General features: G+C 59.9%; 1 protein-coding gene across 1 annotated transcript; it reads left to right on the top strand.

The window, feature by feature from the left end:
• The first annotated feature begins 4,741 nt into the window (after positions 1-4,741).
• Positions 4,742-9,876, top strand: TSPAN1 (tetraspanin 1). Its single transcript, XM_056356306.1, has 8 exons — positions 4,742-4,821; positions 4,996-5,060; positions 6,242-6,448; positions 6,869-6,943; positions 7,650-7,748; positions 8,126-8,263; positions 8,741-8,824; positions 9,102-9,876. Exons 2-8 carry the CDS (start codon positions 5,004-5,006, stop codon positions 9,153-9,155), a joined length of 714 nt encoding a protein of 237 aa, XP_056212281.1. The 5' UTR covers positions 4,742-4,821; positions 4,996-5,003; the 3' UTR covers positions 9,156-9,876.
• Positions 9,877-12,040: the final 2,164 nt, after the last annotated feature.

Genomic DNA, 12,040 nt, shown 5'->3' with positions numbered 1-12,040 from the left:
GCCCCCCTTTGCTCACCATCCGTACAGCCCAGGATGTGGTGGGGAGAGCGACATCTCCTCGCTGGGGTCCCCATGCCCTGCTGCAAGCCCCTCTCCTCTCCTGGCTGAAGGGACAGCCCCTGGTGGGAGCATCTCCAGGGGATGCTTGGCATCTGCCTCTGCTGCCTCTCCCAGCCTTCCCAAAGCCACAGGGTAGCCCCACTGCTCCCCAGTTGGCTTCGGGGGCTGCCCAGTGCCAGCCCAGCCAGCCCCAAGAAGGGCTGGCTGTGCTTGCCCCATGCTTCCCAGCAGCAGCCAGGGGAAGTTAGCCACATGGTTGTGAATAAATAGAGCATAAATAGAGTTGTTAACGTGCCTGGCTGGAGTAAGTGAGGCTGTGAAACTGGCCTGAGCTCTTCCCAGCTGGAGAAATCAGAGAGAAATTATATTTGATTTCCACTGACATTCTGGAGTTGGCTTTTTTGGTTTCATCTCCATTTCACCCCTTCAGATGGGGCTATACTTTGCTTCCTCTTCTCTTTAGAGGCAGAAAAACTCCTTCTCTCTTGGTTTTCTCCCTGGGTGCCCAGGAGTGAGAGCTCACTCTGGCCTCTGTGGGTTTTGGTTTAGGGAGAGCCAAGTGCTTCTTCAAACCGCCTCCTAGTGCAGCGCCATGGGCAGCCAGGAGCCGCTTGCTGCTACAGCCAGGCTGTGCCACCGCTGCCAAGCTGCCTGGCTGGGCTGGGGATACCCCCAGCCTGGGGAGGGAGGTGCTGGAAAAAACCCGAGGAACATAAGGAAAGGCTCGGGGCACTGCCTGGGGCTGGTGCTGGGGCTTTTTTCTGTGCCTCTTTGCAGGGTTGAAACTTCACAGCATGGCAGGTGCCAGGAGCAGCTGGAGCAGGTGCCACCAGAGAGATCCGTGCCAGGCAGGGCACCCTGGCAGGGCACCGGGACCAAGGGCCCCCCGCGCCGCCTCCCTGGGCAGCGGGCACCACCGCACCCCAGCACCAAGCCCTGAGCTGGGCCGGGTCCAGCACCCCGACCCGTGGTGGGATAAAGCTCCATCAACCGGGTGGCCCTGGCCATCCTCGCTGGTGAGACAAAGGCGAAGGCTTCGAAGCCTGGATCTTGCCTGTAGCAGCCCCCAGAGTATCAGCACCTGGGCATGGGGCTGTCCTGATGTGACCCTGCAGCACAGCCCTCCGCATCCCTAAACCCACCCTGGCCTGGCTTTACAGCAGCTGGCACCTCAGCATGGCCCTTCTTAATTAATTTGGGAGAGATCTGCTGCCCTGGACACATGTGAGAAACAAGGAATGTTATCTGGAGGGGTGTGGATGGGTGGCCAGCGGTGGGGCAGACAGAGAGGGACTCGCTGAGGGGGGTAAATGCATGGGAAGAAGCTCAGTCTCACACACAGGCAGGGAGATGTCATTGAGTCCCTCTTTAATTGCATTATTAACACACAGCTAGAAACAGCGTCACAATTTAAATCAGCTATGGAAGGCACGGGGCCAGATCCTGACCCTGAGTGGCTCACGCTGGAGGGATGCACCGCTGGGACCTGCTTACAGCCCTGCTCATCACCCCTGTATTTACACCCCAGCTCCTGCCTGGCATGGATCATGGCACCGGGTGGGACAGCTCCCATTTTTTGGACTCGGGTCATGGTTTTGCACATAGAGGTGGAAATAGGATTCTCCTGAAGTGGGAGCTGCAGCCACCAGGAAATTGTTGCGATCCCACTGCTGGGTCCCTCCCAGGGTGAGGGAATCAGTGACTTCTCGAGTTCTCTGGCTAAAATGCTTTGAGTCCTTTTGAAGAGGAGAATGAAATATTTAGTTTTCAAGATGTCAGAAACTTTTGGCTCCTGTAGATTTTTATTTCTGCCCAGCAGGAGGTGGGAAGCGATGGATTCAGCAACAAATTTGCAGCATTCAGTAACTTCCACCTGCAAAGCTGAAGCCAGGTTTATCTCTGGCACATTGCAGTGTGTCCATCCATCCATCACTCTCCAGGCGACTGGATGCCAGACAGACAGCTGGACAGATGCTACCAGCCCAAAACACACATGTCAAAGTCCTTTTCAAGGGGCTCATTTGGCTGGAGCTCCCCCAAAATCCCATCCATCCTGGGCTGGTCTTCATGGCTGGCCACGCTTGGGGCTTGTTACCTGGTGCTTTACCAGGAGGGACACTGAGGCACAGGGGGGATGTGCCCTGTGCCCAGCTGAGTCCCTGTGGATGGCATTAAGCCAAGCAAGCCCACCTCAGCACCCACCTGGCCTCCTTGCTGGCAGATTGCTCAGGCTCATTAGCGTTTGCTAATTCACGCAGGGGGCTGAGCAGGCTCCAGGTAGACCTGCTGGCCAGAGGGTTGCAGGGGTGCCCCATGCTGGGTGTGAGATACCAGTTTAGGTTCCCCCCTACCTGTTCCCACGCGGATGCTTGTTAGCACCGCAGGCTAATTTGCCTGTAGAGAGGAACGGGTGGCTGCTCTGAAATGCCTCCTTGGAGCAGCCGGCAGCTGCCTGCACTGCCTCGGTGGAGCCCTGGGTAGGAGGGTCCAGACACAGGGAGAGCTGTGCCCACAGTGAGCCTGGCCATTAACCAGAGGATGCCAAGGCCCAGCACCATCAGCAGGCTGGAAATTCAGCCCCTGAATGCTCAAAATGTGGACACAAGCTGGAAGAGGCATAAGGCTGGGAGCAGAGCTTGCAGCTTTTCCTTGAAGAAAAGCCCAGGGAGGAGTGCTTGGTGCAGACACCACGGCCAGATCCTGACACCAGGCATGTGCCTGGCTCCTGCGCATGGGCTAGCAGCCAGGCTGGGGACAGGGGACCTTGGGGCTGACCACTTCTGGCCACTTCCCTGCTCCCAGCCTCCCAGGGCCAAGTGGCTGGGGAGGAGCTGTGCTACCCATGCCCTGGTGAGAGGAATCCCCATGCTCTGGGGAAGGGGTTGCTTGGGGTCCAGTGGGCTGTGTGGGCGGATGGAGACAGTGTGGAGGTGGCAGGGCCCTTCCAGGCAGGAGGGATGTGGGAATGTCACTGGACTTGTCCTGCCGTAGTCAGGCCAGGCTTTCCCAGAGAGCCAGAAAATCCAGCCCTGGCTCCCTAATGAGGCTCAGATGGGCGATGCTGGGGAGCGGCCAAACCCCAGGCAGCAGCGCTGGGCACTGGGGAGGTACGTGGAGCAGCCCATACCTTGTCCTTTGGCTTTCCCTGTGGCTGGGAATGAGTGGGAATGTGACCGAGTATTTACGTATTTACCAAAAATTATTTTCAGAGTGGGGGGATTGTGTGCAGTGAATAGGGTCAGGCTGGGATGGGGCAACTTTTGGGAGAGGGGCAACATGATGAGGGTCTTCATTTGCATTTAGGAGGCAGCAGTCCCCCTTTGGGAGAGGGGTGAAGGCTTAGCCCCTCACCCTGAGCAGCTTTGTGGCAGCAGTGGATGAGCAGCTGCTGCAGGGAAGGGCTGAGTCTGCAAGCAATGGAAGGGAAAGGGTTAAAAGCCTTTAAAAAAGCCCTGCGGCACAGGTTGCATCAATACCCAGGGTGCCTGGGAGGGTTGAAGGCTTCCCCCAAATACCACTGGGCTTTGGCTGGAGCCCAACTGGGCTGACTTCATCCTCCTGAAATGTCTCATTATGGCCAGGCAGGGAATTTGCCGTGGGGTTTCGGGGGAGCTGGGGACCGGATGGAGTGTGCCGAGCACCCAGAGCCTGCATTTGCAGGACGAGGGTTCCCTGGCCTCCCGCACCGCTCCTTGGTTTGATGACAAGCTGAAGGGACACACTGTGGGTGCTGGGCAGGGGACCAACATGAGATCCTGCCACAAAGGGATGCTGGACGGGCAAGGACTGGTCCCCTGGTCAGGCCTGGGGACACAGCATGCCCCGGTGTGCTGTCTGGCTCTCTGCGGCAGCCCCCCTCCGTGGGAAACCAGCCCCGTTTCAAAGCATCTTTCCAAAGAAAATGACTTCTGGCAGCCCTTAGGCAATGGCAGGTCTTCGCTGACCTGCTCCAGCGCTGGCATCTGTTACGGCTGTCACTGTTCCCTCCTGCCGTCACCCTGCTGCATCCCCACCAGTGAAAAACTGCCTCCCCGCGCAACAGTTAGTGACGGCCCGTACAGCTTTGGTTTTTCCTTTGCAAACCAGCGCGCACAGCCCGTCCTCGGTGCCCTCCTCTGCCCGCTTGTTTTGGCCCAGGAGGCTGGAGATCCCTGCCGAGCCGTGCCGGGCGGCGGGGCACCCCATGGCGTCACCCCGGGAAGGTGGCGTGGTTCGACCGTGAGCAGCCCGGGAGTGGGTGGCAGAGGGGGCTGTCAGTGGGTGGGAAATCCCAAGCACGGTGCCCAGCACCCGCAGAGGAGGGCAGCAGGATGGTACCCCCACCACGGCTGCAGCATCTGCCATAGGGTGAAGCCACCCCGGGACTGGTATCGTTACCCCTCTGAAGTCCCCATCCCAGGGGTCGCAGCCTTCGAAGCTCTCTCGGGTGGGGGACCCCGCGAGGGCTGCTCGCTGACAGCAGCAGTGGGACGGGGACACCCCATCCCCCGCCCCGCGCCAAGAGGCCGCGGCGATGGGCACGGGCAGCAGCCGGCCGGGCTGTCCCGGTCCCACGGAGCAGGCGGCTCCGGCGGCAGAGGGCAGCAAGCCACCAGGCACCCAGGGACAGGGGGTGGCCCCGGCGGGGGCCGGGCCGGCAGGGGCGGGGGGGTCCGGCGGCGGGGGCGGCCCCGGGGCCGCGCCCGGTTAAAGGGCGGCGGCGGCGGGACGGGGGCGGCACTGCGGGCACGGTCGGGGCTCTGCCACCTGCTCCCCGTTCAGGTAGGCTGGGCTCGGCGTTTCGGGGAGCGGGTCTCGTGAGTTGCCCCTTCCCCCTCCTTTGCCCGTGGGGAGCCCCCAGACTCCCCTGGAGGAGGGCTAAGCCCCCCACTTGCAGCGGGGCAGCAGCCGTGCCGGGGCGGGGGCTCCCCCTGATGACCTCTGTGCTCTCCCCAGGTGCCAAGATGGGGTGCTTCACCTTTATAAAGGTCATGATGATCCTCTTCAACCTGGCCATATTTGTAAGTGCACCCCGGCCGATGCCTCTGCCTGGGGGCCCGAGCCTGGCAGCTCCCCCCATCTGCCTTGGGATGGGGGGCTGGGGTGTGTGGGAGGGGGTTCTGGGGGGCAAAGTCTGCCCCTGTGGGCTCCTCTGCCCCCCCATGTCCCTTTCCCTGGGGGATGTGGGCAGTTGGGTGTAGGTGGGACCTTGGTGGGGTGTGGGATCTGGTCTCTGGCTCCAAGTGAGGACTAAAGCCTTGGGCTTGCGGGGGTCTCCTCTTGCCCCAGTGGTGTGCCCAGCTCTGGCCACAGCCCAGGGGACTGTGCTGGGCTCTGGGGACAGTGGCTGTTGCATCAGCTACTGGTGTCCCTCCCTGTGCTGGAGCTCTGGTGTGCCCTAGAGCAGGGGGGTTTGCTGGGCCCTTGCCTGGGGACTCTATCTCTAGGGGATCAGCCCATGTGTGTGACAGCAGCCTGGGGTGTTGGGGGCTCTCGGAGCGAACACAGCACCCGCTCCCAGCTAAGGCAAAGGGTAGTGGAACTCCAGAGACTACCCTGGCTCTGCAAAGGTGATGGAGCCACCTGGAAGGGGGTATGGTGGGATGTAGCCTTGGGAGAGGGAAGTGCAGAGCCTCTAAGCTTGCCTTGGTGAAATACTTTGTCCTTGGAGCTCCTGCCAGGACTTGGGGCAGGTGGAGAAGGTTGAGTGGGTGGAGGGCAGGGCCGGGGCAGGCTGGAGGCAGCCCTGAGCTGGCCTCGGCAGGAGCATGTGAGGGGCTGGGGGCTGCTCAGCTGCTCCCTCAGGTGAGTGGCTGGCTTTCCTGGGCAGCATGATCAGTGGTCAGTGTCTGAGCTGGCCACATGGGCCCCGCTGGGGTCAGGGGGTGGCTGGTGGCACTGCTGACTTGGCTGCCCTGTATGAGGGTTTCTGCCCTGCTGCGGGCATCGAAGCCCCTTGGGCTGGGGGACAGCTGTGATCCCACATCTGGGGATATGTTGGTGGTGGGGTGTATTTTGGGGTGGTGGCCCATCCAGCTGCCCTAAGTGTGCAGCAGAAATGCCCTGAGTCACCCTCGGTGGCCACAAAGTCTTGCTTTGGTATGATGAAAACTTGCAGTAGGGAGAAATACCTGTGCCAGGAGCTTCCCCAAATCCCAGCTCTCTGCCTGCCTGGGAGCTGACAGTATCTTTCTCCTCCCAGCTCGGTGGTGGGACCCTCCTGGGCGTTGGCATCTGGGTCACTGTGGATGGACAGTCCTTCCTGAATATATTTGGGACGCTCTCCTCTAGCGTCCTGCAGGTTGTGAATGTGAGCTACTTCCTCATCGTCATCGGTGCCATTCTGATGGTGATCGGCTTCCTTGGGTGCTGCGGTGCCCAGAAGGAGAGCAAGTGTCTCCTGATGATGGTATGGGCCTGACTTACCCTTATCAAGCCTCATTTGAGCTGGGTCTCTGGTGGGGGAGATCTGAGGGACAGGTTTCTCTGTGGAGATGTGCTCCTTGAATGTTCCTATGTGGTGGAAGGCTGGGTGGACCTTGAAAAGGCAGTGCTGTACCCAGTGTCTGCCCTGGGAAAGGGTGAAAGGAAGCAGAAGCCTGTGCTGAGCAGAGGTCTGTCTTTGAGCATATCTAGAGAGGTCAGCCCCATGCAGATGGAGGGCTGAAGGACCTAAGGTTGTGCTGCTTCTGCCTCGGAGCAGAGCTGAAGGCAATGAGACAGGGCTTGAACACAGGTAGGGTCCTGTGGCTTGGGAAGCAGATGGGTTCCTGGGGACCCCGTGAACTCTGGTTGTTGCTTTGACCTCCCTCCCCTTCCTGTATCCTAGTTCTTCTCGGTGGTGCTGATCATCTTCATTGCTGAAATTGCTGCTGCCGTGGTGGCTCTGGTCTACACGGGTCTTGTGAGTGACATATCTGAGTCTTGGGCTGGGCTAATCTGGGACCTGTCCTGCCCCGTGGGGAAAATGGGAGACACTGGGGCTGGCAGTGCTGCCCATGGATGGGGAAGCTGAGAGGTGGGTGCTGCTGCAGGAAGAGGGGATGCTGGTCCCTGCTGGCACCAGCTATGTGGGCAGGCTGGTGTGGCTTGGCTGGGGTGAGGGTGGTGGGAACAGGGATTCCCATTGCCCTGAAGAAATGAGTGTTATGGTACAAGTTTTGCCCACTTCCCTCTTTCAAACGTCTTAGTCCCGTACCAGCCTAGGCTTGACACCTCTCCACCTGTGATGGTAGAAGCCACATGGGAGAGGAAGTTCCTAATGCTTCATGCTGAGCAAACTCAACCCCTTATTAGGCACCTGAGAAACCACCTGGGGAGAAAGATCACTGCCTCATTAGGCACTGGAGAAGTCAACCACAAGGCAAACATCATTCCTGGCTCCCTCAGTTATGCTACTTATCAGATAACTTGCTGGTCCTAAGCAGCCTCAGTGCCATAAAGCACTGGTTAGTGGGGAAGGAGCCAAGCTGTCCTCTGGCCAAAGGGACATGGTGTGATGTGCTTCTGGCTGGTCTCGTCCCGATGGGCTAAGACCACTATGGGGGCTCTTGGCTCTGTGGTGTTCCCCAGGACCTTCTCTGATGGTGTTTCTCTGCCCCTTCTTCCAGGCAGAAACGCTGCTGACAGCTGTGGTGACCCCTCTCCTGAAGGAGAAGTATGGGGTGGATAAGAGTCTCACGCACATCTGGAATGTCACCATGACAGAGGTGTGCTGAACCCTGGGGCCCCACCTGTGGGTTAGGATGCTCCTGGAAGAGGCTTGGTGGTGCACACCTGGGTGGGCCAGTGGGATGGGAATGGGGACACCATTGCAATCCTGGATGTGCTGAGCTGCCACCACCCCATCAGCTTCCCAGGAGCCTGGGACCTATCCACTTGGGATCTAGTGACCCTGTAGCTGGGGTGAGAGCTGCACATGCTGGAGTGTGGGGTAAAATTCTGGTCCCAAGAAGGCCACTGAGCACTCCCCTCCCCCTAGAGATGGGTGAGCTCTTCTATGGGGCAGTAGGGTCCAGCCCATGTCTGATCCAGGAGGGAAGGCTGAAGGATGCTGTTCCCATCCCTTCCTCTCTCTCCCTCTTAGGTCCATTGCTGTGGCCTGAATAACTACACAGACTTTGATGACTCCTACTGGTATAAGAAATGGGGAACCTACCCCGAGCCCTGCTGTAAGGACCTGCAGCCCTGCAACAGCACGCTCGCCGCACGCAGTGAAGTCCCGGTATGGATGCAGCAGCGGCTCTTGCCTTCTGGCAGAGCCTGGTTTGGGGTGTGCCCTGGCTTGGGGAGGGAGACATATCCTGTAGCTCCAGCTCTGGACATGATGATCCCATGGACTTTAATTCCTGTGGGATGCTGGTGTGGCCTTGGCCTGTCCCTGGTGGAGACGAGCAATGGCAGCAGCTTTGCTCTGGCCCTAAAGGGAGCTCTGAGGCAGGGTGGCTGCAGAGCCAAGTGAGAACCCAGGCACCGCTTTGCCTTTCTGGGTGACTTCCCTGACACTCCTCCTCCCCTCCTCTCCCACAAATACTGTACTTCGGCCTGAGAAGTGGCTGAGATGAGTTGCCCGCAGACCTTCTCCATGGCTGGGTGGCTCTGGGCTGGAGAACCATACCTCCCTTTCTGGTGAGGCTGTGCCCCAGCTGTCGGGGGACTTCCACCTCTTGCTCATCCTCACCTGCATGGTTGCCTCCTGCAGGGTTGTTTTGATCAGATCTTGGAAGAAATCAAGACTAATGCAGGTGTGGTGGGTGGTGTGGCAGCTGGCATCGCTGCCTTGGAGGTGAGTGCCTGGACGTTGCTGTGCTGCTGCCTCCTTGTACCTGGAGGTGAGCGGTGGAGCTGGGGTGGGCCTGGCTGGCCGAGGGGCTGCAGGGGGCTGGTGCAGCCCCATGGACCACCATCTGCCCCAGGGTGGCTACTGAGCCTTCTTCCCTGGGTGCACTCAGCACTGGGCACCCTTTGCACATGCTGGGGATGATGGTATGGGCTGGGACCCAAACCCACGCTGGTCGGGGGGACACACTTAGGGGAGCTGACTTGCCTCTTGCCACCCCCAGATCGCAGCCATGGCTGTTTCCATGTACCTGTACTGCCAGCTGGACCAGAAATGACCCCACAAGGCAGGAGGATGATCTGCCCCGCACTGAGCTGGGGTGTGCCTGTGGCGTGTTGTGCTCTTGGGGGCACCCAGTGCTCCCTGGGCCTGATGCTGTCCTGTATGCTGTGATTTTATAGCTGTGTTTTGATCTACTGAGCTGGGATCTGTAGAGTTTGTGTATATTTTTGTACTGCCGTGGCACACTGAGTCTGTACATAGAGATTTGGGGTGTTTTTTGAAGAGGGGGGTGGGAGGGAGAAGATGCTTGGTCTGTTTAGCTGATGCCAGTGGGAGATAAAGTGTCACAGGGGCCAACCAGGGCTGCTGATCTGGCAGTGGCGCAGTGATGCCTTGAGAAACCCTTGCAGATGGGTGCTGTACCTCTCCCACACTGTCCCCACTGTGTCCCTAAGTGGGGCTGGCAGTGGGGCTGGCTTGTGCTCCCCTGCATTGCCCCATTGTACTGGGGCTGGTGCCCAACCAAGGTGGTGTAGGCGTTAACTACACCCTCACATGTGGATAGGTCTGCCCCTACACCCATGTTCTGCCAGCCCTGATGCTGTCACTCAGTTGTCCCCTAAAAGAGGTGCTGGCTGGTCTCTGCCCTTGCCCTGGCATGGAGACAGCCCTGTTGATCCCTGGCCCTGTGGCACCCTGTACCCCCTGACATTTCGTGGCTGAGCCCCTTTTCCTGCTGTGAAGAAAAACAAATAAATTTTTCATCTTGGATACCAGTTATTTTCTGGAGTTGATCTTGGTGCTGCCTTCAATCCCCCTTTCCCCCTACAAGCCAGGAGCAGGCAGTCCTTACCTCTGCTGCAGCTCCTCACCTGCTCCGGTGCTTGGAAACAAGCAGCCCTGTGTTTGCACAACACCTGGGGAGCGGTGGGGGCTACCATTAGCCTTGCAAACCTGCCCTGCCCTCCCTGGCGGTGACAGCCGTTTCTCACTTGGCAGCGCTAGAAGGCAGAGCTGGCTCTGGGGGGGTGGTGTGTGTCCCCATCGGTGCCAGGAACCCAAAATAGGGTGGTGAGGGGGAGTGGGTCCTGCCAGCCCCATGTCTGAGCATCTCCATCCCGCCAGCATTGTCCCACACTGCCCATGTGATGCACCCTCTATGCATGGGGATGGTGGGGGTCATAGGTAGGCTGAGGGGGTTCCAGCCATCCTCTTCCTCCAGCTTTGCTTCCCTCCCTGCCTTTGTCACCATGCCACCCCGAGTATACGCTTGCTATGCCTCAGTTTCCCCATTTTCAAAAGCAAAGCCAGGGTGGGTGTTGTCAAGGGCTGCTTCACCCCATTTTTGACATGAGGCTCCCTGGGTGCGGGGGGTGGTGGTGAAGGACAGGGTGATTAGCAGCAGGGCAGGAGGCCAGTGTGTAAACAGCCTCCCCATGTACTGCCTTGCTCCGTACCCGCTGTGGCACCCCCTTATCGGCTCCTGCACCGGGTACGGGGCTGCACCAGCATGCCACCATGGCCCCTCGGGGTCCGGCATCTCCCTGGCACCATCCTGCACGCTGGCAGGAGCAGCTGGGTGGCAGCAGGACGGGCACAGGCACCCACTCTCCACCCTGGGTGACTCAGCCCGGGGGATGTGGGTTCTGGCCCTGCCCCACGGCGAGGCATGGGGGGAGCTGCCAGAAAATGGCCTCGTCTTCCTCCTCCTTACTGAACAGGTGAAGGTCCAGGTTCTACCATAAGCTGGTGACCTCATAGGTGATGTCAGGGCTTTTATTCCTCTTTTTCTTCTCCAAGCAGGCGGGAGCCACGTGGAGCCCAGTGCTGCCAAAAGCCTTCCCTGGAGGTGCCGTGGTGCCCAGGAGCCGGTTGGCACTGAGCCCGGCACTGCTGGGCACACCTGGCCTGGCCATGTCCCTCTCTGCTCCCTCTTCCTGGGGGTGCCTTGCAAAGCCAGACCCCCTTGCCATCACCCTCGCGGGGTGGAGCGGGCTCGGGGGCAATGCCCGGCCGGCCGCAGGCTCCCGGCTTCACACTTCTTCCTGGCCGTGGGGTTTCGGCAGGGCAGGGCAGGCTGCTTCTGTGGTGCTGAGTTTTGGCAATGACCGTGCAACCACCGGCTCGGTTCCTCCTCTCTGCCTGCCGGGAAAACTCGAAGGACCAGTTTCTCCTCCCGGATGTGATTCCTCAACATCACCCTTCTTGCCTCTTGGCTCCCCTGGCAGCCGAAAGGGCAGCAGTGGGGCAGTGGGGGGTGAGCTGGGCTGGTGCAGCCTCCCCCGTGCTCCTGCTGTGTCCCTGCCTTCTGTTTTCCACTGCCCAAGTGCCACCGGAGCTTTTGGGCTCCGCAGAGGAGACCCCATCCCATCTGGTCCCCCACCAACCCCAGGACACACCCCAGCCCACCACCCATCCCCACCAACCCATGTGAGTGCCAGCAAGCATCTCTGCGCCTTGTAACCCTTAGACTTGCCTGATTCCCCCAGACTGGCAGCACCCCAAAAGCTGGCAGTCACGCCATCGGCGTGCGAGGCCAAGAAGTCCCTGGGGGCGATGGTAGCAAGCAGAAACTTTCTTGCTGCCTCTGGGAAGGCATCCCCGGGCTGAGGTGCCCGAGCAGCTGACATGACAAGGTGTGCCTGCTGGGGTGAAGGTTCTTCCTCTCCACCTGTGACAAAGGGTGGGGGAGAGCAGGAGGGTAAAGTCTCCCTGACAGGGGCTGTAGGCAAGCGGGCAGTGCTTGCCAGAGCCCAGTCACTGCCGCCCCCAGCCACGCACCCTCTGGTGCTCCCCTGCCCACGGGCTGTGCCCCACTCCATCCCCCCGGGGGCAACAACTCCCTGCGTGGGTGCTGAACAGCCTGGCCAGCTAGCACAGGCAGAAACTCTGGGATGGACAGAGCCAGCGGGACCAAATGCCACCCACTTGCTGAGCCTG

This window comes from Falco biarmicus, chromosome 11 (genome assembly GCF_023638135.1).
Source record: "Falco biarmicus isolate bFalBia1 chromosome 11, bFalBia1.pri, whole genome shotgun sequence".
Taxonomy (NCBI): Eukaryota; Metazoa; Chordata; class Aves; order Falconiformes; family Falconidae; genus Falco; species Falco biarmicus.
The sequence above is the reverse complement of the archived record's forward strand: the minus strand, read 5'-3'. Positions and strand labels throughout refer to the sequence as shown.